Consider the following 13,195-nt stretch of genomic DNA (forward strand, 5'->3'; position numbering starts at 1 on the left):
GTTAACCTGTTAGGTCACACCCCCACTTTTGGGACTCACAGCTGAAAATGACCCACCTAATGAAGGCTGTACAGGGTAAGATAAGGCAAGGGGTTGTATGGAAGTTATTGTAAGTTTAGTATTGGGTTCATTGGAAGTAGCCAGAAAAAACACACACACACACACACACACACACACACACACACACACACAAACATACACAGGAGTTAACTCATAATAACATATTGACATAGTGTGTTATATAAATTCACTGTCCACTTCAATAAGCAGATTTACAGGTTTTATTGTTAATATGTAAAATCATGCAGATACACTGCAGGCGCTGCAGAGTGTGTTCTCTGTGACTTTAATCGTGTCATGGTTAAATTTACACAAAATGCTGTGATAAACTGTTAACTAATATACCTAAAAAAAACACCAACTAAAAATAAAAATAAAAACAGAGCCTAAAACCACACACCCAATACAAATGGAAGTTGCACCTCTACGGCCACTGAATACCCACGTTTTGACTTTTACAATATCGCAGTGTGATGGGCAGCCAAAAAATAATAATCAAGCTTGTAATCAGGACAGGCACAAGACAACAATAAAAATCTGACATTCAAACAAACTAATACAGCCAGGTGAGCATGGACAAATCAAAGCTGAAGGCAGCGGCTCGCATTGAAATATACTGCAGTGAGCTACCATCGCCCAGTAATGGCGCCATTGTTTTTTCGGAAGCGGAAATGCAATAGGCTAACGGAGCAGCCAGCTGAAGCAGACCTGAACAGACTGAAAACACACATATTACAGGTATTATTATATAACAGTGCTGTGTTGTTAAAAGTGCCATATAAATAAAATTGTATTGAAATAATGTCCATGATTTACCTTATAATAACCTCCGTATGATGATATCCCAGTGCCCGATAACTTCAATGTATTTCACTGTCCTCCCCATTTAGTAGATGCGAAGCCATTAGATCACGCTTGGGGTTTTGTAGAGTGGCAGATTAATGACACAGCTAGCAAATCTATGCAACGTCTGATGCAAGTTCACATACACTAAAGTGTCTTCAATGGCTTGTAAAATCCATCCCATGGTTTTTCTGAGAGCAAGATGTCCAACATTACTTTGGTCTTTCTACATTCTTTACATGAAATGTTGTTTCTGCTTAACTTCTTGCTATCATTAATGCTAAGTACTCCAATGATTCAACACTGTGTGTCCTGTTGCTACCTAAACCCGCTCACTTTGTTGAGGGAACCCAGACCCAATTAGCCGCCTTAAAGTGGGAATAAATCAAAGTTTGAGTGAAAACGTGATGTCACAGGTTTTTAATTCGAGTCTAATTTCATTTAGTCGTGTCCATATATGCACAGAAATTAGGACTCGTTGATCCGAGACAACTTGTAATGCTAAAACAGACCACGGTTAGCATAACGGATTAAACTGGACTTGACAAAATATTGAACCAGTCACCAGAGAGAGCGAGGTCATTAGAACAGGAAGGTGTGGCCAGCTGTTGAAAGTTCATTTAATACATTAAAAAGCTGTAGTAGATGTAAAATGTAGACACAAAGGATTTATGGCTGTCTCATAGAAATTGTCCAGAACTAAATGTGTGCTTTAATAATGTGCCAGAAAAAATGATCAGTGTCCATCATGGAAAAAAAAAGTAATTGCTGCACCATTCCTGAATCAGGATTTCTTTTTGTTTGCTTTTTCTTTTTTAGAAGGACATCGTTGCAGCTGTTGTGCTGGCAAACATCTCATACTTGTGATTTTTTCCATAGGGAAGGAAAACTATTTAAAAGCTGAAAGATCCAAAATGTGTTTTTTATTTATTTAAACTTTATGTTGTTCTCTTTAATTCCTTGATGACAGATCTCATCCAGAGTGCTAAACTTTGGCCCCAAAGTCTGAAGAAATTCCAGATCATCTCCTTTGCTGTGGAAAGACAGCTTGTCCAGGGTCTCGTCCTTGGCATCATCTCCTTCTGAGCTGTAATCACGTGCTTGATATTCAGGAAAGTCCTGCTGCTCCTTGGAAAGTTTTCTGAGCATCTGCAGTGATGAGTCATAGAAATGAACAAACATTACTGTGGATTATTAATCAATCATTAAACCAAAGAAACAACTGTAGAAATGTTTTTGAAATTTGGATGATGGAAACATATCCTAAGGGACCATATGGGTGTCCTAAATAAATGGTATCCATGAGATATAACACACTTCCAATAGAATGCAAAAGATGACCAGTAGAAAGTCATAGGGTTTCACCATTACAGTTTCTTTGGACTGATACCCATTTTAACTACTGAAACATCAAATCATTTTCCAAAAAGTGAAACTTGTATGTTCATATTAGATGCTTAGCTAACAATCTGACACAAATCTAACCGTCTAATTGGATAGTGACTTTCAAATCAAATCATTCAGACTAATTGTTTTTGTATTAAGCACTGAAAATCTTTATTTTTATCAAGTTATGTTTCTATTTTATTTTATGTATTATTTCATACAAAGTATTTTTTTTTATTAGACATTTATTTTTGGTATTATTATTATTATTATTATTGTTATTATTATTATTATTATTATTATTATTATTATTGTTATTATTATTATTATTATTATTATTATTATTATTATTATTATTAATATTTTATTTTTACTATTTTAAGTAGTTTTAGTTGTTGTAGTCACAGTAACCTTGAGCTGGTAGCCTTGATTTGCAAACGCATGAAAACCTATAGTTGCAATGTGCAAATTTATATGTATATATTTATATGAAAAAAAAGTATAATAATTTTTTTTTTATACAGAACAATTTCACAATATCAATACATTAAACGTTTTCTTTCTTGATGAAATCATAATTTTTAATTTACAACTCCTTAAGAATTCTTTCACACATACAGTGAGGAAAATAAGTAATTGAACACGCTGCTATTTTGCAAGTTCTCCCACTTAGAAATCATGGAGGGGTCTGAAATTGTCATCGTAGGTGCATGTCCACTGTGAGAGACATAATCTAAAAAAAAAAATCCAGAAATCACAATGTATGATTTTTAAACTATTTATTTGTATGATACAGCTGCAAATAAGTATTTGAACACCTGAGAAAGTCAATGTTAATATTTGGTACAGGAGCCTTTGTTTGCAATTACAGAGGTCAAACGTTTCCTGTAGTTTTTCACCAGGTTTGCACACACTGCAGGAGGGATTTTGGCCCACAGATCTTCTCTAGATCAGTCAGGTTTCTGGCCTGTCGCTGAGAGACCACGGAGTTTGAGCTCCCCCCAAAGATTCTCTATTGGGTTTCGGTCTGGAGACTGGCTAGGCCACGCCAGAACCTTGATATGCTTCTTACAGAGCCACTCCTTGGTTATCCTGGCTGTGTGCTTAGGGTCATTGTCACGTTGGAAGACCCAGCCTTGACCCATCTTCAATACTCTAACTGAGGGAAGGAGGTTGTTACCCAAAATCTCGCAATACATGGCCCCGGTCATCCTCTCCTTAATACAGTGCAGTCGCCCTGTCCCATGTGCAGAAAAACACCCCCAAAGCATGATGCTACCACCCCCATGCTTCACAGTAGGGATGGTGTTCTTGGGATGGTACTCATCATTCTTCTTCCTCCAAACACGTTTAGTGAAATTATGACCCAAAAGTTCTATTTTGGTCGCATCTGACCACATGACTTTCTCCCATGACTCCTCTGGATCATCCAAATGGTCATTGGCCAACTTAAGACGTGCCTGGACATGTGCTGGTAAAAGCAGGGGAACCTTCCGTGCCATGCATGATTTCAAACCATGAGGTCTTAGTGTATTACCAACAGTAACCTTGGAAACTGTGGTCTCAGCTCTTTTCAGGTCATTGACCAGCTCCTACCGTGTAGTTCTGGGTTGATTTCTCACCTTCCTTAGGATCATTGAGACCCCACGAGGTGATATCTTGCATGGAGCCCCAGTCCGAGGCAGATTGACAGTCATGTTTAGCTTCTTCCATTTCCTAATGATTGCTCCAACAGTGGACCTTTTTTCACCGAGCTGCTTGGCAATTTCCCCGTAGCCCTTTCCAGCCTTGTGGAGGTGTACAATTTTGTCTCTAGTGTCTTTGGACAGCTCTTTGGTCTTGGCCATGTTAGTAGTTGGAGTCTTACTGATTGTATGGGGTGTACAGGTGTCTTTATGCAGCTAACGACCTCAAACAGGTGCATCTAATTTAGGATAATAAATGTAGTGGAGGTGGACATTTTAAAGGCAGACTAACAGGTCTTTGAGGGTCAGAATTCTAGCTGATAGACATGTGTTCAAATACTTATTTGCAGCTGTACCATACAAATAAATAGTTTAAAAATCATATATTGTGATTTCTGGATTTTTTTTTTTTAGATTATGTCTCTCACAGTGGACATGCACCTACGATGACAATTTCAGACCCCTCCATGATTTCTAAGTGGGGGAACTTGCAAAATAGAAGGGTGTTCAAATACTTATTTTCCTCACTGTACTATAAAAACAATAACATATAATTTTAGAATACGGACATTGGAGTTCCTGTAGGAAATATCGGACCACTGTCATCTTCTGACCAATTAGAGACCACTGTAGCTTCAATACAGAGCAGGAGAGCATGTGGACATGAAAAAAGAGCAACATTTTACCCTTTCAAGCTGTTCTTCTACATTCCACTCTGACTGTGAGCTAAAGGATCTGCTGAATCCCCTCTGAAAAGTGCAAAATACAAGAAAATCAGAATATGCAAAAACCATATATGTAAAAAAAAAAATAAAAACCTATTGACTGCCATTTTGAAGTAACGTAGGGCCGTGTTTTCGTACATCAAATCGATTTCCCATTGTGGTGCCATTTGTGCTGTTCCTGCTTCTCGTCCAGGCCTAATGGGACACAAATCACAGTTGATAGAAATCATTTCAGTATAAAATATTGTTTTGGACAGATAGCAGACATTCTATAGCATAGGTTTTCAACCGGGGGTCCGTGACCCTTAGGGGGTCCACGCCGCTACAGCAGGGGGCCCCCACTAATTAATGATGAATTACAAATAATAAAAAATAACAAAAAAAACATGGGTAAAAACATCAAAGATAAAATATTGAATTTTACAAATATTATAATTATTACATTAAAATTCTATTCAACTTAACACAGATGTTCATATAAATGTATAACAGTCCACGTGATAGTAAAAGGAAAATGTATGAAACTGCAAATCTATTACAATAAAAGACAACCGTGAACAACTTAATAAAATTGTAATTTTAATTGCAAAATATATTTGTTATGATGCATAAAACTTTTAGAAAAATTTGAAAAAACAGGAAAATATACAGACAATGATGTATGTACTGTACGACAGCAACATAGTTCTTATTGTCTTAACATAATATAACTAGCGTAATATGATTGGTTTCTATTATTAGCAGTGGCTACATTTGACACATTTTGTATCAGGGGGTCCCTGCCCCATGTCTCTCTTGCCTAAAGGGTCCTTGACCTTAAAAACGTTAAAGACTTCAGTTCTATAGTATTTGTAAAACTCACCATTGTCTTAGCATAGCTGTTCCTCGAGGTAGTCGCGTCATTTCCGTTAAGGACCTGTGTGAGCTGTATGGCAGAAAACCACCAGTCAGACAGACTATTTTGTCTTTAGTTTAATATAAACAGATGGGTGATGAAATAAAGACAAAAAACAGAAGGAACTACTGAAAACAAGGCATAAGAAGTAAAGCTGATGTCCTTCTAAAATGGAACAAGGAATGGCCTAAGCAAAGCTTATTATGAAGTCCTACAGCATATGCAAACACGAAAAAATCAATAAATATTGCTGAAAATAGTTTTTTCATGTGTCCTGTAATATATCACCCATCTGTCTATACAAAACGCAGATGTATGGTACATACCTGGGTAGTGTTTAGCACCTGGTTGCCATAATGATTGATGGTATTTTGTTGAAACTGTGGATCAAACTAAAAAGCGAAAGAAAGAAAAGAGAGTACGGTAAATTAAAGAGTGGGTTTGGTGCGCTAGAGTAGGGAGGGAGTAGGATAATAATAGAATGATAGTTGTACGTAATCTTATATGTACCACTAGGATGTGGTGTAAAACAGAAAAGATGGGTGAATTTGGGCAAAAAGGATATAGTAAAGCATGGATGAGGGTAGTATGTGTAAAGGAAGAATAATGTAGGATAGGGTAAAGTAGTGATAAGGATGATCTTGTATAGCAGAGAAATAAGTTATAGAAAAACAGGGTGGAAAATGAACATTGTACAGGTTGGGGTTGGCAGTGCAGTGTATGACAGGGTTTGTAAAAATTGACTATGATGATAAGAGTAAAGATGTAAGGACTTGTATAAGGGTTGGTAATATACAGTAGGGATGGCTGATTTGCATCGGTGCATTAGCATAAAAGTTATCAAAGATGCCTCGATTAAAAAAGTGTGCATTGTATACAGTCCGGCGTTTGTATGATGATGCATCGGTTTGAACATATTTAATTTATACATAATTACTAGTAGAAGTGCTGTACGTTTATTATTTACAAAGTGACCAATAATTTGTGACCAATATTTTAGATGTATTTCTCAAAACAACGGAGACCGAGGCGTGTCCTGAGAGTCACATGGAATACAGATTAACATGGCAGAGGTAGAGCTGCATCTTCCTGCAGACACAACAGGAAACGGACGTCTGGTTCTGTCTGAACCAAAGAAATAAATGGTAACTATCTGTTCCATATTGAATTACACAGCATCATTATTTTCATTGAAACGCTTTGTGAAATCTGATCGCATTTCATCCTAACAGGGGGAATCGTATCGTATCGTATCGTATCGCATCGGTAGCTGCTTCATAAGTATCTTCAATGTATCATATCGTTTGCTATGCGTCGAGATGTGAATCGCTTCAGCCTCTGTTACGAAGATGCACATCCCTAATAAACAGTGCAGAATAGGTCTATGGTGCAGGTAAGGAAGGACAGAGTAAAGTAGTTCCATTTTTACACTTTTAACTATAATATGTGCTCATGCATATAACATGCACATGCATTGAAATAATATTAAATATCCAGTACACACCTGAAGCATTTCCGTGTTCAAGCTCTGATTAAAGCTAGTTGGGCTGTGGAGTTTTAAGTCAGACTGAAAGAAGAAATATAATAATTTTAAATGAATATGTATTGAAGTACATATACTGTGACAAAATACCACACACAATGCATACAACACAGATCGTATGCTTGTACAGCAGTTCAGGCTTCTTATAGGTAATATAGATGAACAAGCTTTTTTATCATGTAGTGCATCAATTAGCACGGCCGCATACGTCCTCTGTGATGAAATAAATCATTTCAAATAGTAGTGCTCAGATTCCTGCAATGTTCACAAAACTTTTTTTTTCGTTTGCTCAGACTTGTCCAGTAGTCCGATTTAAGTAAAAAAAATTAAATAAAAAAGAATGAAAAAATGTAATGTGTAGACTGTGCAAAAATAAAGGCTCGAGTCTTCAGTCTTGAGGACTTCAAGCACCTCGAAGCAATTTGAACAATTCCTGTATGGGCTGAGACAGAAGAGGAGTAACACAGCTTTATACTTTAGTCATTTGCTTTCCTACACCTCTAGTGCAGCACCTGAATTTATTCAATAATGTCTAAAGCATCTGTTACTGGAGAACAAACAGAATCTGCCTGCACTATAAACCGTATGGCACAAAGACCCGCTGCACTTCAATACCAACTTCCCTGTTTCAGCTTAATAGCTTCGGGACAGTGCAGAAAGTAGACCGTGTGACTAGCCTGACAGCTAACGTTAGCAAGGAGACAATGCTACAGAGTAATATTAGTGACTGAGAACACACCTTGCACAGTGAACCTCCTCCTTCCTCGTTGTAGATGATCAAGGTTTGGTTTCCATCGTCTGGCAACGCCTGCTTGAAATTCTTTTTCTCTTTACACTCACAGAAGAAAAACAAGCAGAGCAGCACTGGGGGGAAAAACAACAACAACAAACATTGCCTTTAATAACCTCTTGATTGATGTGACTGTTTGGTGCAATGAAGCAGAAACAGATTCCGTTCCGCTTTTTAGCATCAGCCTCGTCCATATTATATATTTATTTTCTAAATCTGCCTGAATGCCTACATACAATCTAACCTGAAATGAACTCTCACACACACACACACAACTGTGTGACAACCCGGACTCAACACACACTCATACTCACTTCGCACACCCATGACTTCAGTACCACTCACATTACATCACTTCATTACCATCAAGTTTTTAAATGCTTTCTTTGCACATCTTTTCTGAACTGCTGCTATACTGCTCGTTTGCACAATATTGTTATTTACATTTTGTACTGTTCAATTTTGTTCACTTTGTCTTGTCACAACAGGTTTACTGGTGGAGCTATTTTGTGTTTGGTCCTGCACTGTCTTGTGTTGTCTTTGCACTGTTTTGTGTTGTTTTGAACTGTCTTGTGTTGTCTTTGCACTGTTTGCACCAGGTTGCACACATGCACTTTCTGTGGCGAGGACACTTACTAGTCCTTAGCCCTGTGTTTTCTGTTTCTGCGATTGTTGTTCTGGAGCAACGTTGTCTCATTTCACTGTGTACTGCGTCAGCTATATATGGTTGAAATGACAATAAAAGCTTCTTGACTTGACTTGACTTTGCATGCAGTTTACTAAATGGTAAATAAAGCTTTTGTATGTTTTAGCTTTATTAGTCTCTGAGCTCCAGTTAAAAAATTAATACAATAGATGTTCAGACACAAACTTTTATCTATTTTTATAAAAAAAAAAAATATATTTATAATGGTGAGAATTGGGCACCTTTTTTTCTCAGCCAAATGTAAATGTGTAAAATTTTGAAATGTAAATTATTTTTGCTACAGTTTGATACCCAATGATGAAAGAATATTCACTGATTTAGCTTAACTCTTCTGGAAAATACTTACAAGCCAACAAGAGCAATGCTCCCAGTAGAATTCCAATAGCTCCTCTGTGGAGGCTGGAGGATCGAGGTAGCAGACCCTGACACACGTCTCCTTTCCCGCAGTCGCACACCACCACTTGTAAAATGTCTTGTGCTACCAACCCCTGTTGGTCTGCGATCTTTATGGGAACTGTGTATGTCCCGTAGGGCAGACTCGTCAGGCTGACCAATGAGGTTTCGACTCCTAAGGTAGAACCACAGCGGAATGGCAAACAAATGATCATCTGGTACAGGTATCTAAAATAATAGTGCATTAATCTGAACCTGCAACACTGACAGAGGTCTAATAAACACCATCTGACCATTTAGGACACGTCTGTGGGATAAAATTGGTTTGATGCTTGTACAAGTTCCGATAACTTTGATATATTATATTATATTATATTATATTATATTATATTATATTATATTATCTTATATTATATTATATTATCTTATATTATATTATATTATATTATATTATATTATATTATATTATATTATATTATATTATATTATATTCAGGGCTGGTAATAACACCTTAATGCAAATTCCATTTTTATTAGCACTAATATTTATTAACGCATGATTAACGCAAAGCGCTTTTTTATTTTTACCATTTTTATAAAAAATAAATAAATACATTTTACGTTCAACGCAACACATTTATTTACAACGTCCTTTTTTATTCAAATATATAAAAAATTAAACAAACTCCACCGAAAAATATTTTTTAATCACTATACATTCGTTTTACTGATGCGCCAAGTCTCAAATCAAGCACCAAAATCCGCCATGATGCACATCCCGCAATTAAAACCGTCCGTGTGGAAACATAGCAAAAGTTCAGTTTTCGTTTCCTGATGATTTACGTAATTTAAAACACCATAATTATTTTACAGCATTATATTATATTATATTATATTATATTATATTATATTATATTATATTATATTATATTATATTATATTATATTGCTCACAATAAAACCTACACCAGCAGCTCCTGCAGTTTCTGTTGACTGTAAATATAATGACGTGACTAACCCTGTTACTCTCTATTCTTACCTGTGCTTGGGTCAAATCTCCACAGTCTCTTCAGCTCCACATCATCTTTTCCAAGTGTAAAAGTAAAGGGTCCACCAAATGGAAAAACATCAGCATCAGCTGCAGTGACTCTCCCTCTGTCTGCTTTATTCCCACACATCACCGTGGTGTTGGAGGTGAGACGAGGTGTATTATCGTTCTTATCCCCAAGATGGATCACCAGAGTTCCTGTACCTGTGCCAGGAGGTTCTCCTGTGTCGCAAAACAAATGAGAGAATGAACATTGTTGACATTGTTATTGTATATATTTGATTATTTTATACATATTTTCACATGTTCACCATTATTCATGGAAAATGTGAGCATTATCAGGGAGATACAGCTGAAAGCTTTGCCATTTAAAAAAATATATATTTTCTTTGTTAACTAAGTTTTGTGTAAAAACCTGGTGTTACGTGGTCGTACCATTATCGATTGCTCGCATCACGACAGTGTAGGTGCTGTTGTGGACATATGGAGACTCCCGGTCCATCTTTTTTACCAGGGTTATCTTGCCTGTCTTTGGGTCTATGGACACCCACTTAGCTGGATCTTCTACTAGCTCGTACCTTGAAACACACCCACAGTCATTCACATGTCCGTAAGGTTTTATTATTGTTGTAAACTTCTACTAAAGAGAACCTTTTGATGCTAAAGAAACTCTCCAAGTTATTAACCTAAAGAAAAAGATTGCTTGTCACACCCACTGTACCTGATTTTATTTGGGTCTGAATCCTCATCTGTGACTATTGGCGTGTACAACACTTCACCTGGATCTTCTTCCTCAACCCTGAAAACACTCTGAATTGTATTCTTAAACACTGGGGGGTCGTTCACATCGATGACTTTGACGGCGACTTTAGCAGTGCCGCCAACTTTTCGTTCTTTCGGTACAGCACTGACCGGCTTCCAATTATTGCATACAAACAACGGCTCTTCATTCTCCACACCGATTTCCAGCTCGTTTAGAATCGTTCTCTCATAATCCTTTCCCTGTGGAACAAGAACATACAGATCCATGAATGAAAAAAATCATATGATATAATATATATATATATATATATATATATATATATATATATATATATATATATATATATATATATATATATATATATATATATATATATATATATAATTTCTTTTCTGTGTATCTAATCTAGTTACTTATCTATTATCTGTGTATCCAATCTGTTATCTAACTGCCAAGCTGTTACCCGTGTATTATATACCAAATTATTCTATTTAATAAATTGACGATTTTTGGAGCAAATCATTTTTCACATAAAAAAGAATTAATATAATGACTTTGTGAATGTGACCTTCTGAAATCTACCTTAATGACAGTCAGCACTCCTTCATTGGTTACTGGGTCTGTCTCAACCTTATAGTTGCCCTCCTCATTCCCCTTCAGGATTTTAAACACCGCTCGGGACCCTGGAGTGTTCGGAGTGTCCTCGTCTCGCACCCGCATCCTTAAAATCTCCTTATTGGTTTCCATTTCCATAACCTTAGCATTTAACTAAAGCATAGAAATCAGCCAGTTAATACTATAAGTTTATAACAAACCAATAGAAATGCATTGATATTATATTTATATCGAATTATAAATAATTAAATTGAAGGTCTGGTAAATGGTGGAGCTTTATAACAGAATTTGACTGGATCCTGTTTCAGGAGTGCCTCAGGGCTCAGTTATAGGACCATTGTTGTTTATTTATTTTTATATTAGAGTTTATTACACAAATTAAAGGATAATCCATTAAGGCTTTTATAGCATAATTGGCATTTACTGTTTTGTTTTTTCTGCCATGGTTTGGATTTGCTGAATTCTCCGGACTTTTCACTTTTATCCATTCATGTGTCATTTATTTTCTTATGGATGCGGTCTCCCATTCATAGCACAACTTCCTGTTCACCATTATTTGGAACGAAGTGATAAACAGCGCTGTAAGAGCAGCTTCAGAGAATGGCATTATTTCATTTTATGATAAAATACATGGATAAGTCGCTCTAACACATGAATCTAATTTGTCACCGATAAAGAAGATAGAGATAGAAGCAAATCTTTACCACTGGAGCCGTGAACACGGGAGGGTGAGTGTTGGAGTCAATGATTTGGATGTTAACGGTCGTCGTGGAGGAGAGCGATGGCGTTCCATGGTCCTTTGCCTCGACGAGCAGTTTATACTCTTTGACTTTCTACAGCACATGAGCAAAAGCAAGGGTCAGAGGTGTGTTTTTGTATATACTAACTGCAGTATTAATAGTCTAATCGACCTTCCGTGCATTTAGGATGTAATTTAACAATATTTTGAAAAAAGAAAATTTTAATTAAATGTTACATCATTTATTTCTATAAAAATGTATCTGTATGCAACTCATTCACAGGGTTTTGTAAAAAAAAAAAAAAAAAGAATAAACATTATTTGTCATATGTACAGTACATTTTAGCACATTCAAATTCTTACACAGTGCAATTTATTGCATATGACAGAGGCAGAGGAGTCAGAACACTGGATTGGCATATAATACAGCACAGAGAGTTAAGGGCCTTGCTCAAGGGCCCAAGAGTGGCAGCTTGGCGATTCTGGGGCCTAAACACCTGACCTCCAGATCAGTAACCCAGAGCCTTAAGCATAGATATTACCATTCCATTATTAAATTTTTTTTGCTTTCTTCTTTACTCATCAAGAAAGGATTTTGAAATGATTTGTAGTCATCAGTGTAACATGTTAAGCAGGTCGGAGTATAACTGCTTTTACGCTACATAATAAAACTGCAATAATCCAACTGCGTCCTGCAAGTACTGAATTTTGCGCATGTTGAGACTCACATCGTAATCAAAGCATCCGGTGAAGGCCAGTTTCATGATCATGCTGTCGCTTAAATCTGAGAAGGAATCCAGGGTGATCTTTGGCAGCGCTGGTTCCTGAGACACAATCCTTATGGCGATGCGCGAGTTATCGTTGTCTTTCTCATCGTTGTCTTTTGCTTGGAGTGAAACAGGAAGTTGGCCTGAGACAGAAAAGAAAGCAACTAGGTAAGTAGGGGAAAAAAATAATGGGGAATAAAATCTAATGGGGCTTCAGGAGTTCTTCATAGGGTTCCTCA

At 36.7% G+C, this 13,195-nt stretch overlaps 1 protein-coding gene across 4 annotated transcripts in view; it reads right to left on the bottom strand.

Annotated features, from left to right (window-relative positions):
* Window positions 1-267: 267 nt before the first annotated feature.
* The window catches only part of LOC310714861 (cadherin-like protein 26), a 19,842-nt gene continuing 6,914 nt past the window's right edge, over window positions 268-13,195 (bottom strand). For 2 of the 4 annotated variants that reach the window (XM_083520873.1, XM_083520872.1), the window contains exons 6-19: window positions 12,918-13,099; window positions 12,155-12,283; window positions 11,418-11,603; window positions 10,794-11,074; window positions 10,508-10,650; window positions 10,064-10,294; window positions 8,980-9,201; window positions 7,877-8,001; window positions 7,099-7,161; window positions 5,921-5,986; window positions 5,562-5,624; window positions 4,838-4,894; window positions 4,661-4,723; window positions 268-2,052 (exon numbers count right to left, since the gene is read on the bottom strand). In XM_083520873.1, the coding sequence (XP_083376999.1) occupies window positions 1,831-2,052; window positions 4,661-4,723; window positions 4,838-4,894; window positions 5,562-5,624; window positions 5,921-5,986; window positions 7,099-7,161; window positions 7,877-8,001; window positions 8,980-9,201; window positions 10,064-10,294; window positions 10,508-10,650; window positions 10,794-11,074; window positions 11,418-11,603; window positions 12,155-12,283; window positions 12,918-13,099 (2,033 nt within the window). In that variant the 3' untranslated portion in view covers window positions 268-1,830. Of the gene's footprint in view, window positions 2,053-2,624; window positions 2,935-4,489; window positions 4,724-4,837; window positions 4,895-5,561; window positions 5,625-5,920; window positions 5,987-7,098; window positions 7,162-7,876; window positions 8,002-8,979; window positions 9,202-10,063; window positions 10,295-10,507; window positions 10,651-10,793; window positions 11,075-11,417; window positions 11,604-12,154; window positions 12,284-12,917; window positions 13,100-13,195 lie in introns of those variants that run through there. The other 2 variants (XR_014530155.1, XR_014530156.1) reach the window with 2 other exon arrangements.

This window comes from Silurus aristotelis (assembly GCF_946808225.1).
Source record: "Silurus aristotelis genome assembly, chromosome: 19".
NCBI classification, from domain to species: domain Eukaryota; kingdom Metazoa; phylum Chordata; class Actinopteri; order Siluriformes; family Siluridae; genus Silurus; species Silurus aristotelis.